At 37.6% G+C, this 21,315-nt stretch overlaps 1 protein-coding gene across 5 annotated transcripts in view; it reads left to right on the top strand.

The window, feature by feature from the left end:
• C5 (complement C5) overlaps positions 1-21,315 on the top strand; it is a 127,316-nt gene that overhangs the window by 7,022 nt on the left and 98,979 nt on the right. The window contains exon 2 of one of the 5 annotated variants that reach the window (XM_054520564.2): positions 11,180-11,284. The exons of 2 other annotated variants lie outside the window; for them this stretch is intronic. In XM_054520564.2, coding sequence (XP_054376539.2) covers positions 11,280-11,284 — 5 coding nt within the window. In that variant the 5' untranslated portion in view covers positions 11,180-11,279. Of the gene's footprint in view, positions 1-11,179; positions 11,285-18,754; positions 18,952-21,315 lie in introns of those variants that run through there. 2 more of the 5 variants (XM_054520567.2, XM_054520566.2) reach the window with 2 other exon arrangements.

Raw genomic sequence — 21,315 nt, 5'->3', positions numbered from 1 at the left:
GACTCATAGTTTCACATGGCTGGGGCAGCCTCAGGAAAGTTAAAATTATGGTGGAAGGCAAAGGGGAAGCAAGGCACATCTTTTGAAGCAGCAGGAGGAGAGGGGAAGTGCCACACTATTAAACCATCAGCTCTCATGAGAACTTACTCACTATGGTAAGAACGGCATGGGGGAAACTGCTCCCATGATCCAACCACCTCCCACCAGGTACCTTCCTTGACACGTGGGGATTACAGTTTGACATGACATTTGGGTAGGGACACAGTGCCAAACCATATCATATGTTTCATATGTTGAAGAATTTTCCTCTTTTTTTTTTTTCAGACGGAGCCTCGCTCTGTCACCAAGCTGTGAATGCAGTGGTGCGATCTCAGCTCACTGCAAACTCACCTCCTGAGTTCAAGTGATTCTCCTGCCTCAGCCTCCCGAGTAACTGGGACAATGGGCACGCACCACCACACCCAGCTAATTTTTTGTGTGTTTTTAGTAGAGACAGGGTTTCACCATGTTTGTCAGGATGGTCTCAATCTCTTGACCTCATGTTCTGCCCACCTTGGCCTCTCAAAGTGCTGGGATTACAGGCATGAGCCACTGCGCCCTGCCCATTTTTTTTTTAAGATGGGGTTTTACTCTATCACCCAGGCTGAAGTGCAATGGTGCAATCATGGCTCACTGCAGCCCTGACCTCCTGGGCTCAAGCGATTCTCCTGCCTCAACCTCCTGAGTAACTGGAACTACAGGTATGCGCTACCATGCCTGGCTAATTTAAAAATAATTTTTGTCAAGATGGGGTCTTGCAGCATTGCCCAGACTGGTCTCAAACTTCTGGCCTCAAGTGATCCTCCCACCTCAGCCTCCCAAAGTATTCAGATTGCAGGCATGAGCCATCATGCCCAGCCAGGAATTTTCCTTTTATACCCAAACTGTTGAGACTGTTTATTAATAAAGGATGTTGAACTTTGTCAGATGCTTTTTCTGTGTCAGCTGAGATGATCATGTGGTTTTTTGTTTTGTTTTGTTTTGTTTTGTTTTTTCTGAGACAGAGTCTTGTTCTGTCACCCAAGGCTGGAGTGAGTGCAGTAGCACAATCTGGGCTCACTGTAACCTCCACCTCCCAGGTTTAAGTGATTCTTCTGCTTCAGCCTCCTGAGTAGCTGGGATTACAGGCACACACCACCATGCCTGGCTAATTTTTTTTTGTATTTTTAGTAGAGATGGGGTTTCATCATGTTGGCCAGGCTGATCTCGAACTCCTGACCTCAGGTGATCTGCCCACCTCAGCCTCCCAAAGTGCTGGGATTACAGGTGTGAGCCACCACAACTGGCCCAAAGCTATGTTCTTAAGTGCATGAAGGCTATGACTGTTGCAACTTTTTAGTAAATAATAATTATACTCCACATTAAATATTTATCTTTGCTCACTTAAAGTTGTGAGTTCTGTTTACCTAAAGTTATTAGTTCTCTACTAGCTTAAATTTTGTCAGTACTTGCCTGGCATATGGTTTTCTTTTTTTTAATTTTCAGTATTTCTATATCATTTGGTGGTGATGTATACCTTTTTTTCTTTTTTTTTTTTAAGATAGAGTCTCACTCTGTCACCCAGGCTGGAGTGCAGTGGCATGATCTCGGCTCACTGCAACCTCCGCCTCCCAGGTTCAAGTGATTCTTCTGCCTCAGCCTCCCGAGTAGCTGGGACTACAGGCGCACACCACCACTCCCAGCTAATTTTTGTATTTCAGTAGAGATGGGGTTTCGCCATATTGGCCAGGCTGGTCTTGAACTCCTGACCTCATGATCTGCCTGCCTCAGCCTCCCAAAGTGCTGGGATTACAGATGTGAGACACCATGCCCAACCTGTTGCTGCATTTTTTTTGTTCTTTGGCTGTTTCAAAAATGTCTAACTTTTAATAGACTGTTTTAAGCCCATTCAAGTTTGTTGCATTTGTACTTATTCCTGTTCTTTTACATTTTCTACTGAATATGTTTTCTTACAGTTTCTTTACATCCTTTTCAGCTTTTTGCTGATTATCTTGGGTATATCCTTCTTCTTTACCCTTTTATTAAAAATTATACTAGTTTTTATTATAAAAGTAATGGTGGGCTGGGCGCAGTGGCTCACACCTGTAATCTCAGCACTTTGGAAGACCGAGGCAGGTGGATCCCTTGAGCTCAGGAGGTCCAGACCAGCTGGGAAAACATGACAAAATCCTGTCTTTACAAAATAAAAATAAAAATTAGCCAGGTGTGGTGGCATGTGCCTGTGGTCCCTGTTACTCTGAAGGCTGAGTTGGGAGAATCGCTTGAGCGATTCGAGGCTGCAGTGAGCTGTGATTGAGGAGTTCGAGGCTGCAAGGAGCTGTGATTGCACTGCTGCACTCCAGCCTGGGTGACAGACCAAGACGCTGTCTCAAAACAAAACAAAACAAAAAAAGTAATGCTGTATAGAGGAATGTGAAGCATAAGGTAAAAAGCCCTTGGCCCTGCTACCTAACTGCTTTCCAAGATATTGTCATTGTTTACTATTTTTATATCCTTCCAGCAATTTTCTCTGCCTATAAAAATATATTGGCTGTAGATCCATGGATTAATGTCCTCCTCCCTGACTATCCAAAATTTATAAACTGAAAGGAGGACAGCTTTATCAAGAATCTTTTTGTCCTCTTTGATGGAATGTTCCTATGGGGATTTTTCAGTTTATACTAATTTATACTGGGATGATTTCAGCTAATTCTGATTTCTTTAGAATGTTTTTAAATTTAAAGCTAAATTTAACTTTATGCTTTCATATATATATGAATATATGTGAATATATATGAATATATATGAATATATATGAATATATATAGAATATATATGTGAATATATATGAATATATATAGAATATATATATGAATATATAGAGAATATATATGAAATATATGAATATATATAGAATATATATATGAATATATATAGAATATATATATGAATATATATAGAATATATACGGCACATATATAGAATATATACGGCACATATATACGAACATATACGGCACATATATACGAACATATACGGCACATATATACGAACATATACGGCACATATATACGAACATATACGGCACATATATACGAACATATATGGCACATATATAGAATATATAGAATATATATATGAATATATATATGAATATAGAATATATATGAATATATATAGAATATATATAGGATATATATATGAATATATATAGGATATATATATGAATATATATGTGGATATATATATGAATATATATGTGGATATATGTAGAATATATATGTGGATATATGTAGAATATATATGTGGATATATGTAGAATATATATGTGGATATATATGTAGAATATATATGTGGATATATATGTAGAATATATATGTGGATATATATGTAGAATATATATGTGGATATATATGTAGAATATATATGTGGATATATATGTAGAATATATATGTGGATATATATGTAGAATATATATGTGGATATATATGTAGAATATATATGTGGATATATATGTAGAATATATATGTGGATATATATGTAGAATATATATGTGGATATATATGTGAATATATGTAGAATATATATATGAATATATGTGAATATATGTTGAATATATATGAATATATATATGAATATATGTAGAATATATGAATATATATGAATATATATATGAATATATGTAGAATATATATATGAATATATATGAATATATATAGAAGATATATAGAATATATATAGAATATATATATGAATATATAGAATATATATGAATATATATATGAATATATATAGAATATATATGAATATATATAGAATATATATAGAATATATATGAATATATATAGAATATATATGAATATATATATGAATATATATAGAATATATAGAGAATATATAGAGAATATATATATGAATATATATGAATATATAGAGAATATATATGAATATATAGAGAATATATATAGAATATATATATGAATATATATAGAATATATATATGAATATATATAGAATATATATAGAATATATATGAATATATATATGAATATATATATATATATATATTTTTAGATGGAGTCTCGCTCTGTCACCCAGGCTGCAGTACAGTGGCATGATCTTGGCTTACTGCAACCTCTGCCTCCTGGATTCAAGCGATTCTCCTGCCTCAGCCTCCCGAGTAGCTGGGATATTTATTACAGGCACCGCCACCATGCCTGGCTAATTTTTGTATTTTTAGTAGAGACGGGGTTTCACCATGTCAGCCAGGCTGGTCTCGAACTTCTGACCTCAGCTGATCCGCCTGCCTCAGCCTCCCAAATCCTCAGCTGGGATTACAGGCATGAGCCGCTGTGCCCAGACTATTTTATATTTTTGATTCCAAATTTGTAGTTTGAATTAAGTTTAACTCTATATGTTTAAAATTTAATTTAATTGACATTCAGCTTTAGAAGTTAAACTTAGAAGATCTGATATTTTACCAATGCTTTTGAATTTAAATTTTAAAAATTTGATAGAAATACAAAATTAAAGTTGATAAATTATTTGAGGAATTTATGAGAGAATACAAAAATTGCTAATGTTTGAAAAAGTATAAAATGACATTCAAAATATCAGATTCTATCACATATGAAAATCTGCAGCAATAATTCCATCACAGATGAAATACTGAAATCTTGGGGTCTAATAAGAACTATCAGGAAATGTATTTTTGGTAACAGTTTCAATATGAAAGTTAAAAAAACACTCAAAGAAATAAACTAGGAAGCAACAGAAGCTAGTTTATAGTTTTCTGGAGCTATAACAAGTATTGTTTAAAACTTACAACAACCCTGTTAGGTGGACAGAGTAGACAGTATCTCCTATTCTACAAATGAAAAAAGTGAAGTTAACTTAAGATTGAAAAACATAAAATCTCAAATACATATAATCATACTCAATTATATATTATAGAGAAAAGAAATGGAAATGAGAAATAGAGTAGGAAAAGGAAAAAAGTAGAATAATTTAAAAAAACAAAAAATAAAGAAAAAGAACAACAAGAACAAAGTGAATAAATAAAATTTAAAAGAACTGAAATGGAAGAGATGGGGGCCGTAGGTCAATGCTGGTGAGATTCATGAGAAGCAGTGATATAATTCTTCTTACAAAGAAATAGCTCAAGATTCATTAATGGGATAATATTCCCCATTTTCCCCAGAATAACCACTAGTTTTAAAAGTTAACTAGATTTTGGAAGGCATTTTTGCATCCTTTTTATAATTTTCACTGTAATAAATCACTAACTTTTTATCCTGTTAAATGGGGACCATCATATCTTATTTCATAGGGTTAAAGGGTTACCTCCATGGAAAAGCATTCCAGTCCTATGGCCTTTCTGGATATTGCTGCAAACAATTTTTCAAAAACATTTTGCACATTGCCACTACAGCATAAAAATAGAAGCACTTCTAAATTACGGTTCAAATCTAACCTACAGGTCAAATTTTCCAGGTTGCTCTATTCTATTATTTAATTTTAAATTTTTAAAATTCCAGTTTTAACAAAAAATTACAAGACAAGCAAAGATGCAGGAAAGTGTAGCCCATACAAGGAAAAGATATAATAAAAACCACCTGAGGAAATCTTGATCTCCCAGATATGGACTTTACGTAAGATATTTTCAGTATGATGAAATAACTAAAAGAAACCACATCTAAAGAACTAAAGAGAAGTGTAAGAGCTACGTCTTACCATACAAAGAATAAGACAAAAATTATAAATAAGAACCAAATAGAAATTCTGTATTTGAAAACTACAATAGCTGAAATAAAAAATTCAATAGGGACACTCAACAGCAGATTTGAGCAGGGAGAGAAAAAGAATCAATGAACTTGAAGATAGATCAATTGAGATTATCCAGTCTGAGGAGCAGAAAGAAAAAAGGATTAAGAAAAATGAACAGACCTGTAGACCATCTGGTATGCCATAGAAAACACAAACATATACATAAAGAGAGACCGCTGGTATACCATCGAGCATATCAACATATGCATAAAGAGAGTTCCAGAAGGAGAGGAGAGAGAGAGAAGAGGACAGAAAAAAATATTTGAAGAACTAATGGTCAAAACTTTCAAATGTGATGAGACACATTAATCCACACATTCAAGAAAACTCAATGAACTCCAAGTATGATAAACTCAAAGAGGGCCACACCTGACTACATCATAATAAAACTGTCAAGTGTCAAAGATGAAGAGATAATCTTGAAAATAACAAGAGAAAAGCAACACATGATAGTACAAAGGATCCTCAGTAAAATTAACAGCTGATTTCTCATCAGAAAGTACAGAGGCTACTAAGTAGAAAGATGATATATTCAAAGTGCTGAAAGAAAAAGACTGTCAACCAAAAATTTATAAATACCATCACTTTGGTGATCAAGATTCAACATAAGAATTTCAAGAGGACACAAACATTCAGACCATAGCACTAATGATCACAGAGCCCAAGGGAAGCAGCTTGATGTTATCTAGTTGTCTTAAAATTTTGTCATCTTCTTGACATTCTTTGATTACTCTGCCAATGCCTTGCCTTGTGTTATTAGAGGAGATTTCATGTGAAGTGTTAAGAGATTTGTCTTTGAAGTCAGATATGAGTTTACTCCTGACTTAGCTAGTCCAAAGCTGGCTTCATGAGCATGCAACCTATGCAGTCACCCCAAACCCCACACGCAGAAGGGCCCCACACTTGGTCTGATGCTCTGTTGTTGTTGTCCTGCATTTATTAATACTTTTATCTTTGAGCTTGTTTTTTGTAAATGAAGTCTGACAGCATGATATTTATGTCCACAATTCCTTGCCGCCTCATTCACACAGAGCATTCACAATACCCTGTGAACACAGAATTCCAGTGGGCTCACAAGGTGCGGAAGTTTAGTGGGAATCAAAGTGAGTACAAAGTATTAAGAAAAGTATGTCTGTGGCTGAGCAAGCCGGGGCCCTGACAGCCTGAAGAGACCACATTCTCTATTGGAACAGGAACTTGTTTTGAGTGCAGAAAGATGGTGAAGGCATGCTAAAAAAAAAAAAAAAAGAAAAAGAAAAAGAAAAAAGAAAAACAACAACAACAAAAAAACAAGGAGCCTTATCATATCCTTTCTTACTCATGGTATTTCCTTGTATTAGGGAACTATTGAATTTACCTTGAATATGACAACATAGAAAGAAAGGGAAAGATAGGATAATTCACAGTTCCTTTTTCTTTCAGGCTTTCCTTGTCCTCAGAAAGCAAAGGTGGACAGTGTGGGTAGAACATACACATATCAAAAAGTAAAATAAAAACAGTTGAGCTAGTTTTATGCATAATTTCCACTGTTCTGGGAAGAATGGAATATATATACATGTATGAGTTATGACATACAAATTGTGTAATTTTGGCAATTCCACATGCAAATGAAATGCTCTTATATTTGCAACTTAAACTGGTGCACAATATGAAGATGAATGATAAAAGTCATGCCAATAATTAAAGTTATTAATTTCCCTTTATTTACAATGATGTTAAATAGCAAATCTTAAAAAGCACCATGACAAATTGAGGGAGAGACTACAGATGAAAGGAAAAGGCTTTTTGTTTTGAGACAGTCTTGCTCTGTAGCCCAGGCTGGAGTGCAGTGGTATGATCTTGGCTCACTGCAGCCTCGACCTCCTGGGTTCAAGTGATTCTCGTGCCTCAGCGCCCCGAGTAGCAGGGTTACAGGCACATGCCACCACGCCCGGCTAATTTTTGTATTTTTTGTAGAGATGGGGTTTTGCCAAGTTGGCCAAGCTAGAGGAAAAGGCTTTATGTTTATATTTTAATACCTTAACAGCATTCTTCCTGCTTTTTTGAATAAGAGACGCCACATTTTTATCTTGCACAAGGTCACTCAAATTATGTAAGTCGCCAGAGCTACTTTTGTGTGTGTGTGATTCTGGGCTTTTATTATTTTTTTTTTATTTTTGTTTTTGAGACAGAGTCTCGCTGTGTCACCCAGGCTGGAGTGCAGTGGCGTGATCTCCGCTTACTGCAACCTCCATGTCCTGGGCTCAAGTGATTCTCCTGCCTCAGCCTCCTGAGTAGCTAGGATTACAGGCACCCATGACCACACCCAGCTAATTTTTGTATTTTTAGTAGAGACGAGTTTTACCGTGTTGGCCAGGCTGGTCTCGAACTCCTGACCTCAGGTGATCTACCTGCCTTGGCCTCCCAAAGTGCTGGGATTACAGGTGTGAGCCACTGTGCCCGGCCTGATTCTGGGATTTTTAAATGAAGCAATACAGACCTTCTGATTATCAGATTCTTTGTCTGTAAAATGAGTATAATGCTGAATCATTCCAACCAACATCAAGTGACTGCTGCTGCTGGGCAATTATTTTATTAATTTAATATTTTCTATATAACTTTTATGAAGATATCCAGAAAGCATTCTAGGGGGCTCAGGATAAATAGGGGGAAATAAAATTACTTAGAGTCAATTGGGTGGGGTGGGGAGGGATAGACTAAGTGTTTGAGAGATTTGGCAGTTATTTTGGAAGGAAAAAAAAATTCAAAGATTTTGTGATATCTGGTTTTTTTTGTCTTGTAAAAAACAGAGACTTTAGCATGTCTTCTTTTAAAAATAATTGAAGCAGAAAGAAAAGAGTTGGAAAAGAATGAAAGAGTAATCCTAGAAAGAGTAATCATAAGAACTCCATAAATGTTTATGTGATTTTCAGTGCTAAGAAAGATCGCATTTCAGCATTCTTAAGAAGAAGGCAAAACAGCTGTTGTCTCAAGGAAGCAAAGAAGCTAGTTCTCAGAAGGGTTATTAATATAAGATGAGAAGCCAGAGTTTACCATGAAAAGCTGTCGCACCTAAGCACTGACTTAATCAGCACGAATTATTCCAGCTTTCTTTGGGAAGCTATTAAGTTAATACCAGCAGGTGGCGCTTTCAAAGTAGGGTCCTGAAGCTGCTGCTCTTCAGGAACTTAAAGTACACTTGCAAATTATAAGTATTGATGACCGAGGAGCAAGGGACTATTTTGGTGGTGGTAGTGAATGTAAGGAGCTTTCATGAAAGTTATATTTTTAGGAAAACAGCTAATCTAGTGTAAAATTACTGTTGCTATGTAATAAATTCCCCCAAACTTAATGACTTAAGATAACAACACACCTTAATTATCTGCCCAGTTCTTATGGGCAGGAATTCAGGAATGGCTTAGCTAGGTAATTCTGGGTTAGGTTCTCTTATGAGGTTGCAGTCAAGATGACAGCTGGGCTGCAGCCACCTAAAGGCATGACTAGGGCTGGAGGATTCACTTCACACGGCTCTGGGCAGGAGGCCGTGGTTCCCTTCCACATGAGCCTCTCCATAGGCTTCCTGAGTGTGCTCACTACATAGGGGCTTCCCCTAGAACAGGCAGTTCAAGAGAGAAAAAGGCAGAAACAGCAATGTCTTGTATGACCTAACCTCAGAAGTCACATGTCTTCACTTTTGCTGTATTCTATTGGTCAGATGAATTGGTGTGGTACAGCATGGGAAGGGACCACACAGAGGCATGAATACCAGGGAGGTAAGGACCACTGGGAGCCGTCTTGGAGTCTGGCTACCACATCTAGCTACTGGATGAGTAACAGGTATTACAATTAGATGAAGGAACTTACGTTGAACAAAAAGCAACATTGTCTGAAAAAGCGTGGGTCAGTGGAACCAAAGAAGGTGGTTAATGAGCTGAGCTTGATTCATTAGAAGGTCTAGGGTATAGAAAGAACAGATTCAGGTGAGGTTATAAAACTGTGAAAGATAAAGGGAGAGTGAGCATCTCCTCCTTGTATGTTGTTTCCTTTTGATTCCTGTAAGGAAAATATGCTTAACTGAATTCCATTATTAACACTGGATTTTCTCTTAGCCTTATTATTTTCCACTTCTTCCCTACTTCCTTATCTGAAATCCTATCCTATTCCATTATTATTTAGGATGTAAAGTGGCCTTTTGGGACATGCTATTCCAACCCACTGCTTTGGTGACTTTCACGCATAGTTTAAGCTGTGGCTTTCTTCTCTATTTTTCCCAGTTACCATTCAATCTTCAAATACAAATTTATCCACGGTGGATTTGAACCACTGTATTTCCCAGAATGTGGCTTATCCAGTTATTCTCTGACTCTTTCCACCTCTGACCTTTTCAGTTTGTCTTCCCAATCTGCCATCTGCCTGGTGGTCATTTCAGCCAGTCTTGCTCCAGCTCTATTGAGGAAGGGAGAACCAGACATAAGCCAGACTAGGTATTCAATTATGTCACATTTATTCCCACCTTGTGCATTTGAACCTTTGCCTAGAATACACAATAGTATATAATAAGAATCAAAATGTGTGGACTGGGATATAAATTATTTAAGAGTTTATAAAATACAGAATTAGTTACAGACAAAAAAGGCCAGGCGCGGTGGCTCACGCCTGTAATCCCAGCACTTTGGGAGGCCGAGGTGGGTAGATCACTTGAGGTCCGGAGTTGGAGGCCAGCCTGGCCAATATGGTGAAACCCCATCTCAACTAAAAATACAAAAATTAGCCAGGCATGGTGGCTCACCCCTGTAGTCCCAGCTACTTGGGAGGCTGAGGCATGAGAATCGCTTGAACCCAGGTGGCGGAGGTTGCAGCGAACTGAGATTGTACCACTGCACTCCAGCCTGTGTGACAGAGTGAGAATCCATCTAAAAAAAATTATATGTATATATGTATCTGGAGAAGGTGTCAAAGAGAAGGTAAGACTTCAGCATGGTTTGGTATCTTTCCTGGCTTTTTTCTACGGATCCCAAACAATCAAATCAAAATTTCTGCAACTTATTAGATGTGTTCCCTGAAGCACTACATTTTTCTGAGCCTTAGTTTACTCATTGGTAACCAGAGGGTAATAACACCCTTCTGCGTGGTTGTCAAGATGAGAGATAATTTAACAAGTTAATTATCACAATAACGGATAAATGTTGGAAACTAATAATGGGTAGCTATTGTGTTACCATTTGGACAAGCTCCTTAAAGGCTGAGAATACGTCCTGTATGTCTGAGTCTCATAAAATCTCGTTTAAATGCAGTGGAGTTTACAGGTCTTATTGAGATGTGATTAACATTTATGGCATTTCTTCTTAATTGCTAGACTGATTACTGAGAAGCGAGAAGAATGCTTCAGACAACATCGGGTTTAAAGTCTGAGTGAGAAGGATATTTTGGAGCAAAGACCTTTTACAGCTTATGAGATGAAGTAGGTTACACGGAATCTACTAAAGGCAATCAATGCCATAACGAGACAAAACTGTTTACAGTGCCTTCAAAAAAGGATTCTAGTCCATTTACACTCATTTACTTGTTATTATTAATCAGTAAGGACTTAGTACTGACATTTTGTTATTCGTTTTCTGCTTGTTTTGTTGGTCCTCTCTTCCTTTCTTCCTTTGTGTAAAAGTGATTTTCTCTAGTAGTATGTTTTAATTCCTTGCTTTTTATTTTTTGTGTAGCAATTATAGGTTTTTGGTTTGTAGTTATCATGAGGCTTGCAAATAACATCTTATAAACAATTATTTTAGACTTATAACAACTTAACTATTATCACAAAGAAAAGTTTTTAAAAACAAGCAGAGAAAGCCAAACAAACCTCTACACTTTATCCTTCCTGCATTTTGACTTTTTGTTGTATCTATTTATATCTTTTTACATGGTCTGTCTCTTAAAAAATAATTGTAGTTACTATTTTTGATAGGTTTATCATTTAGTCATTCTATTAAGTATATGAGTGGTTTACATACTGTAATTACAGTGTTACATTATTCTGTATTTCTCTGTGTAATTACTTTTACCAGCGAGTTTTATACTTTTAGATTATTTCTTCTTGCTCATTAATAGCCTTTTCTTTCAGATTGAAAAAACTTCCTGTAGCATTTCGTATAAGATAGGTCTAATGTTGATAATATTCCTCAGCTTTTGTTTGTCTAAGTGTTTCTCCATGTCTGAAAAATAATTGTGCTGGGTATAATATTCTAGCTTGGATGTTTCTTTTCCTCAGCACTTTGACTATGTCATCCCATAAGCCTCTAAAGTTTCTGCTAAGAAATCTGTTGCCAGATGTATTAGAGCTCCTTTATGTTGTTTCTTTTCTCTTGCTGTTTTTAAGATCCTTTCTTTATCCTTGATCTTTGAGAGTTTTATTATTATATGTCTTGAAGTAGTCTTATTTGGGTTGAATCTGCTTGGCATTCTTTGATTTTCTTGTACCTAGATATTCATATCTTTCTCTAGGTTTGGAAAGTTGTCTGTTATAATTTCCTTGAATAAACATTCTATCCCAATTTCTCTCTCTCTCTCTCTCTCTACATCCCCTTTGAGGCTAGTAACTCTTAAATTTGCTCTTTTGAGGCCATTTTCTAGATCTTGTAGGCATGCTTCATTCTTTTTTCTTTTTAGTTTTTTTCGTTTTTCTCCTCTGTGTATTTTCATATAGCCTGTCTTCAAGCTCACAAATTCTTTATTTTGCTTGATCAAGTCTGCTATTGAGAGACTCCAATGCATTTTTCAGTTTATCAATTGAATTTTCTATCTCCAAGATTTTTTAAAAGAAATTTTCATATTTTATGGATAAAATAATACATAGTCACAAATATTGGGGGAAGAAATGTAGCCATACACTTCTTTGTCTTAGTAATCTATATTTTAGCCAGCTCCAGAATTTCCATTTGATTTAAAAAATTTCAATCTCCTTGTTAAATTTATATGATACAATTCTGCATTTCTTCACTGTTATCTTGAAGTTCATTGAAGTTCATCAAGACAGCTATTTTGAATTCCCTGTCTGATTAGTCATGTATCTTCATCACTCCAGGATCAGTCAATGGTGGCTTATTCAGTCCATTCAGTGAGGCCATGTTTTCCTGGATGTTCTTGATAATTGTGGATATTCATCCATGTCTGGGCCTTGAAGAGTTAGGTATTTATTCCCATCTTTATAGTCCAGGCTTGTTTGTCCCTGTCCTTGAGAAGGTTTTCCAAGAATTCAAAGGGGATTGAGTTTTGTGGCCTAAACCTGTGGTTACTGCAGCCATCTCAGCACTTGGGGGTGCCCTAAGCCCAGGAACACTGAAACTCTTACAGACTCTTAGATACACAGCCTTGGTGTATCTAAGACTTGGGAAGATAGGGGAGAATTCCCTGGGTTACCATGCAAAGTCTCTTGCTCTCTTTCCCAAATCAGAAGGCATCTCTCTCCAGGCGTGGCTAACTGGAGCTGGGGGAGGAGTGATGCAGACACTCTGCTGGCCACAGCCGGCATCACACTGGGTCATACCTGAAGCCCACGGCCTTCCAGACCAGCTCAGTACTGGGGCTCGCCAAGGCCTGCAGCCACTACTGCCTGGTTATGCCTGCTGCTAATGTTTATTCAAGGCCTAAGGCCACATTAGTCAGCAGATAGTGAATCCTGCCAGGACCGAGTCCATACCAACCGGGCAGTGGATTCCCTTCTGACCCAGGGTGGTCCTAGAAACACTATCCAGGAACAAAGCCTGGAATCGGGGGCTTTGGGAATCTGTTTGGTGTTTTATCGTATTGTGGCTAAGCTGATACCCAAGTTGCAAGACAGAGTCCTCTGTGCTCTTCTCTCTTCTTTCCCCAAGCAGAAGGAATCTCTCCCCAAGCATCAGTACCTGCAGTTTGGGAAGGAGTGACATACATACTCCTGTGGCTGCCACAGCTAGTGTCAAACTGTGTTGCACCCTAAATCCACTGCCTCCAAGACCAGGACAGTACTAGATCTTGCCCAAGGACTTGCTAACAGAGGAAAAAAAATCTGTAAAATATTTCAGAGTGGAATATTTTGAGCCAATATGAGTGATCATGGTCTTGGGAACAGTCTTAAGAGGTTCTGAGGAAGTGTGCCTGAAGCAGGTAGGTTATAGTTTGGTTTTATACATTTCCAGGAGACAAGAGTTACAGTCGAAGACATAAATCGATACATGGAAAGTCTATATTGATTCAGCCCAAAAAAGCAGGACATCGCCAAGGAGGGACTTAGTAGTTATAGGTGGGTCTTAAGGATTCTTTAGTTGACAATTGGTTGAGAGGGTTAAGCTATTGTCTAAAGGCTTAAAGTCAATAGTAAGTAATGCTTGAGTTAAAGGAGGTTGTGGGGTCCAAGGTTCTTGTTATGTAGATGAATCCTCATAGGTAGCAGCCCTCAGAGAGAATCAATTTGCAGACCTTTGAGATGTCAGACTCTCAGTTCAACTCTGCTAGACCTGGGAAAAGCCTAGAAAGGGAAGTCCTGGTTGCATTAATGGAGATTATCTACAGATGCAAATCTCCCCCACAAAAGATAGTTTTGCAGGGCCATTTCAAAATATGTCAAGTAAATATATTTTGAGGTAAAATATTTTTATTCCCTGCAGGGTCTGCTATCTGTCATGTGATGCTATATCAGAGTCAGGTTGAAAAGTAAGTCATATTACAGCAGGTTTATTTTTTTTATTTATTTATTTTGAGGCAGAGTTTTGCTCTTGTTGCCCAGGCTGGAGTGCAATGGCACGATCTTGGCTCACTGCAACCTCTGCCTCCCAGGTTCAAGCAATTCTGCTGCCTCAGCCTCCTGAGTAGCTGGGATTACAGGCACCTGCCACCACACCCAGCTAATTTTTGTATTTTTAGTAGAGACGAGGTTTCACCATATTGGCCAGTCTGGTCTTGAACTCCTGACCTCAGGTGATCTGCCTGCCTCAGCCTCCCAAAGTGCTGGGATTACAGGAGTGAGCCACCACGCCCGGACTATACCAGGTTAACTTTTAAAACTCATTTAATGATATTTTATGGTTTGTAGGGTGTGATTCCTTGCGTGAATGGCCTGAGGTCTTGTTTATAATTTGGTATCTTATCGCCACAGAGTCTGTTTTGTCCGTCTTATGATCTTTTAACTTGAATGCTGGTCAGTTGTGCCTAAACTCCAAAGGGAGGGGTATAACAAGGCATGTCTAACCTCCCTTCCCATCACGGCCAGGAATTCAATTTTAAAGATGTTTCTGGGGTCTCTTTGGCCAAGTGGGAGTTCAGTCAGTCAATAGGGGGCAAGTTGGGGGTGCTTAGCATTTTATGTTTAGTCTACACACTTTAGTCCTTGTGTCCTGACTGCCACTCAAATAGACTCAGGACCTCAGACAACTTTAGTTAGCCAGTTGTGAAGCTAGCCATGACCTGGGTTTCTCCCTCTGGAGCAGAGAATTCTCCTCTGTCCCAAGGCCTGCCTAAATGCGCTGTCAGAATTCTGGGCGCCTGCAGAATTCTGTCCTGTGGTATGTTCCACCGTGACAGGGCAGCACTGACTTCCAGTGCAAAGTCCCACACTCACTTTGCTCTCTCTCCTCCAAGCACACAGATTCTCTTTCCCACTGTGCAGCCTGTGGTTGGAGGAGGATGGTGTAGGCAATGCAGGGAGATCTTCACCCCTACCCCCACCCCATCTTCAATGCCTCTTTCCTTATCATTACGGTAAAACCAGGCACTGTGATCACTCACCTGATTTTATGGCTTTTATGAAGGTGCTGTCTTGCGTGGATAGTTGTTCTATTTGGTGTTCCTGTGTGGAGAACTATCTTTGGGGGGGTTCTATTCAGCCACCTTGCTCCACCTCCGCCCTCTCTGCAGTCAGTCTTTAAACTGCCGGTACCGAAGCCTCCAGTGCCTTTCTCCTCTATATCCCATGGAGAGTTACTGAAGTAGTTCTTTTTAGATTTCAGTTGACCTTTTATTAGAGCCTTTCTCCTAAAGGATTAGAACATGAGACTGCGGGCTTGAGCCAAAAAGCAGTCAGAGGGACCAATATTGGGTTTTACTTAGAATAACCCACCTGCCTAGTGCCAGCCTACCACTCTTGAACAAAACTTGTATGATTCCCATGTCTCCGTTTAGAATAATTTAATTCTGAGGAGATGCCTCTGTTTCTCCACTGGCCTCTGGACATGGAACAGGCACATGAAAATTACCTGAGGCAGTTATGGGTCACATCAGCTCTCTTACTCTAGCCAGCCAGCAGGCACTTGAAGTTCGCAATCTGATGAGCTGAATTTCTGAAAACAATAACAAACAAAATGTCGCTTATTTTTTATTCTCTAAATTTACAACCCATTAATATACCTCCCTATAAGCTATCTGATTTTGAAAATTATACATGATAAAATCCTTTATTATACATAAAAAAGAATTCTGTAATTTGTATTAATAGAAAATTGGTGTCCAGACATATTTTACCAAGTAAGTACAAAATAACTAAAGAATATCCATTTGAAAGATACAAAATTATTATCCTGCTAGGAGCACCTTGGTGTCAAGGTCACTTCAGGGAATAATCAGGTAATTCAGCTCCTTGGCCGGAGTGAAGAATGGAATGTTGAGACTGGAGAACTAAACAGGGCTCAAGAGGGGCCTTGTGCACTAGGCTAGGTCATTTGGGCTCAATCATGAGGGGACAATTGAGGCAGCATTAGCAGGAAGGTCAGGTGACCACCAAACTTTCTGCCAGATCTGAGATTCTTCTCTTTTAGAAATGCAGTATTTGTATAAAAATGAAAGGCTCACCAAAGGTCACATTTTAAATTATAAAGAAAAAAAATCATCTTTTTTTTTTTTTTTCTGAGATGGAGTCTGGCTCTGTTGCTCAGGCTGGAGTGCAGTGGCGTGATCTGTGCTCGACCTCCACCTCCCAGATTCAAGTGAATCTCCTGCCTCAGCCTCCCAAGTAGCTGGGATTACAGGCACCCGCCACCATGCCTGGCTAATTTTTGTATTTTTAGTAGAGACGGGGTTTCACCATGTTGGCCAGGCTGGTCTTGAACTCCTGACCTCAGGTGATCCACCCACCTCGGCCTCCCAAAGAGCTGGGATTACAGGTGTGAGCCAGCGTGCCTGGACTCAAAAGTTCATCTGTGAGCCACATTTAGAAGGTAGATAAAAATTTTGACTAAGCACAGTTGAGAATCTATAAATTGTTAAACTTCAGTTCTGTTGAGAATCTTTGAGATCCATCATTTTCTAAATGTTTTCTACCAGAGAAACAGGACAATGGCTTGCAAATATTGGTTATCAGTATTTACTCTATAGCTCAAGCAAACAAACTTATTTGCACTTAAAATGCAAATATTACCTACCTTGATTCGAGTGTTCTTGTTCTCTCTTAAATTTCATTTCCCAAAAATGATGGCAAAAGTACTGTTTGTTTTAACTTGACCCATCTTTTGCAACCCAGCTTAATCATTTCACAGATTCCCTTTTGAAATAAATGGGCTAGATGATCAGACAATAGTGGCAAATGTTTGTCATTTCAATAATATATGCAAGAGATACCTTTAGTGAAATTTGTATATCAAATTTCCCTTTGTGCTCCTTTTTTTCCCCAGTGAATTCAGCATTAAAGTGTTTGTAAATATTTTTGGTTTATCATTTATTAATTCAAAGCAAAGAATGCCAATGTGACCATAAATATCTCATTTATGTATCATAAATATCTCATTATAGAAATATGTTTAGAGACATCTGTTTTATTATTTTAAAGAAGAGTACATATTATATATTAAGGTAAAAGTAGTACTAAAAAAGAGAAGGTAGTAAATAAAAAAATTCTAATGAAGATAAAACATCATAAAAATTAACTTAATTAAAAATCAGCCAGGCATGGTGGCTCACGCCTGTAATCCCAGCACTTTGGGAGGCCAAGGTGGGTGGATCACCTGAGGTCAGGAGTTCGAGACCAGCCTGGCCAACATGGTGAAATCCTGCCTCTACTAAAAATACAAAAAATTAGCTGGATGTGGTGGGACATGCCTGTAGTCCAGCTACTTGGGAGGCTGAGGCAGGAGAATCCCTTGAACCTGGGAGGCGGAGGTTGCCCTGAGCTGAGATAGCGCCACTAGACTCCAGCCTGGACAGAAAGAGACTCTGTCTCAGAAAAAAAAAAAAAGTATAAAGATAAAATTTTAGTATATTGTGAATTAATTACTAGACTCAATTGTTATAGGAAGCTTTGTTTTTCTGGAGCTCTTATATCAAAATTATTAAAATCCTCACTGAAAAGTATAACATGTGTTTTCTTTAAAAGAAAGATATTCTATGTCTAAATAAAGACAAACTTTGAATGAGTGGTATATGACTTAATAAATATTGGAGCATATCTATTCTCCAATACTTAGAGAATGACGACAGCATCCTCCACATGGCGTTTTCATTGCCAGTCACAACTTTCCTCCACCTAATGTTCTCTAGACTGAGACAGACCAAGGAACAATTCCCTAGACCTCCTTTGCAGAGCTAGGTTATGCTCAGACCATTTGCAGCACCAAGGACACTGCCATTCAGGTCTCCAAAAAAGATCATCTTGTGAGCCCTGTCTAAACCAGGCCCCTTCTAAAATCATTTCAATTTGAAACTGAGTCCAGGTGGGTCTTCATCACTATTAGAGTGGACCTGCCAGATGTGTGCTTGCAGATGATGCAACATCAAAGCAAATGCCCTGGGCAAGAGAAGAAAGGCCAAAGCAATGGGCTTACTGGTTTCTAGCTTTGAGCCACTCTTCATAGTGCCAAATTCCCATTTTAGAGTCCCTTTATTTGTATTAATAAAAATAAATTCCCTGGGTGTAAGTTCCTGTAAAGTACTCCCTATCTGTATTCCTGGGCATGAAAGGGTGTTTTAGTTCCAATTCTAGTTTTCCCACTTAGAGGTTCACCTTTCTGACATTAATAATTAACCAGATTATCTGAATTCTTCAAGTTCAGTTTATTTAAAAGGAGACTATCCTCAAAAGGGTTATATCCATGTTTTCCTGCTACCTCCAACCATGGGCCTTTTGGGAATACTTTGTTTTTTAATCTTCCTGGGGAAAACTTGGGGACAGGAGCAAACGTAAGTAAAACAAGCTATCTTCATTTTTCAATGCATCTTAGTTATGACGAATGAAGTGTTAAAGTTAACAGATTCTGTTAATTTGAAAATAACTTGCTACTTCTGAGAACACCAAGTGAATAGTATCATCTCTGAATGAGAAAGTCATGGAAGCATTTTGATTTGATGAGTAGCTAACAACATGACAGCTTTTATGGAATTGTTATTTATTAAAATTTACGTGATTATTCAAATTCCTCTTCAAAAAAGCACAAAAGAAACTCCAGATAATAAACTTTCTTGACATTTTTTGCTTATTTTAACTTGGTGTTTAGTTTTCTTTGTGTTTTTCGTAGACTATACACAGTTAAACCAGGGTTGTTTAGGAGTCAATCTAATACTGTGATCTGAAAATCTGTTGTTGTAATGACTTCTATCATACATTTATGAGCTGATTTTTCACAATTTTTAGTGTCATTATTGAGATAATATGCATTTTAAATAATGTTTTAAAAATAATGATCTTATATCTAGAAATATTTTAATACTGAAAAGTAACTGTAGATCATCTAATCAAACCTATTCATTTTATATATGAGGATAAGTCCAGATAAGAGAAGTGACTGACCAAAGGTCACAGTTCTAGAGAGAGAGAAACAGGATTTTTATTAAGGTCTCCTGTTTATCACTTCAATTTTTTTTCATTTTGTCATAAGTGTGTACATATGAATATATTATATATAAACACATACTTAGGATGTCATTCTTTTTTAGCATCCTCCTATTTCTGATCTGTGATCTTATTACATGGCCACAAACACTTAACTACCTTAGCATCCTGCCTTTATTGTTTCTTTTTGAAAGACGAGCAGCTAAGGCTTAGAGAGACTGAAATTAAGTGACTTCAAATTGGTGGCAGAACTAGGGCTAGGACCCGGGTTCCATGATTCTTGTCCAGACTTATTCTGAATTCTTTCTACTATCCCTTAATAAAAATTATTTCCTCACTTTTTCTGAAAAAGTCAGAGTGTACCATTTACAACATGGCAATCAATCACTTTAATTAATTGGTTGAATGATTGATTCAACAAATACTTATTGAGCACCTAACCGTATGATAGGCACTACAGATATAGCAAACGGTAAGACAATTCCTAGAGCTTGCATTCTAGTGGGAGAAGCAAGTAATGAATGAATGAACCAATGAAAGAATGTGTAAGGTCAGGCAGGTAGTATTATGAAGAAAAAAATAAAGCAGAGTATGAGAATTAAAAAAAAAATTATGGGACACTATTTTAAAATGTGGCCAGGAAAGGTTCTCTTAAGGAGGCTGCACTCAAACAGAGCCTGAAGGAAGTGAGGAAGCAAACCATGCAAATATTTGAGGAAAGAGCATTCCAGATAGAGGCCAAAATAACATTCTTGCCTCTCTGCAAGCTCAGTAACCTGATCCTCTGCAGCAATTGAAAGACAAAGAAAACTATGACATTATTTATATGGCTAGATTATGCTACTGATAAGTCAATAAGTACCAAAATCTTTATAAAGGGTGGTTCCAGAATATTCTTTTAGGGGCTTCTAAACACTGTGTATTTTATGCTTGACTGCTACCATCACATAGACCAGCAGTCCCCAACCATTTTGGCACTAGGAACAGGTTTTGTGGAAGACAGTGTTTCCATGGACCAGGATTGGGGTAGGGATGGTTTCAGAATGAAACTGTTCCACTTCAGATCATCAGGAATTATATTCTCATAAGGAGCTTGCAATCTAGATCCCTTGCATGCGCAGTTCACAATAGGGTTCACGCTCCTAGGAGAATCTATTGCCACCACTGATCTGACAGGAGGCAGAGCTTGGGTGGTAATGCTCCTTTGCCCCACTGCTCACCTGCTGTGTGGCCTGGTTCCTAACAAGCCATGGACTGGTATTGGTCCGTGGCCCAGGGGTTGGGGACCCCTACCATACACAATTCAAAATTAAAGCAATACTAAACTGAAAAACATAAAGCTTTTATAAATACTGAAATTAAAGTAGCTTTATATCCCTAAATTTTTCTAATTAAAACTCTTTATAGATTCCATTTAGTATAACAGTTGAAAATGTTAATTCTGGAAACAGGCTACTCAGGTTCGATTTCTAATTCTATAATTTGTGAATTGTAGAATTCATAAATCCTATATGTGTGGCCTTGGGAAAATTAATTAGCAGTTTCTTCACCTTAAAATTGGAGTAATAGTTCCTCACAGAGTGGTTGTAACGACACAATGAGTTTATACAAATAAAGTATTCAGAATAGTGCCTTATCACAGGGTAAAATTTCAGTAAATATATCTTATTATCATAAAAGCTGAACTCCTCTCATTTTCTGCTATCTCCTACTAG

This window comes from Pongo abelii, chromosome 13 (genome assembly GCF_028885655.2).
Source record: "Pongo abelii isolate AG06213 chromosome 13, NHGRI_mPonAbe1-v2.0_pri, whole genome shotgun sequence".
Taxonomy (NCBI): Eukaryota; Metazoa; Chordata; class Mammalia; order Primates; family Hominidae; genus Pongo; species Pongo abelii.
This window is presented reverse-complemented; position numbering and strand designations above follow the sequence as displayed.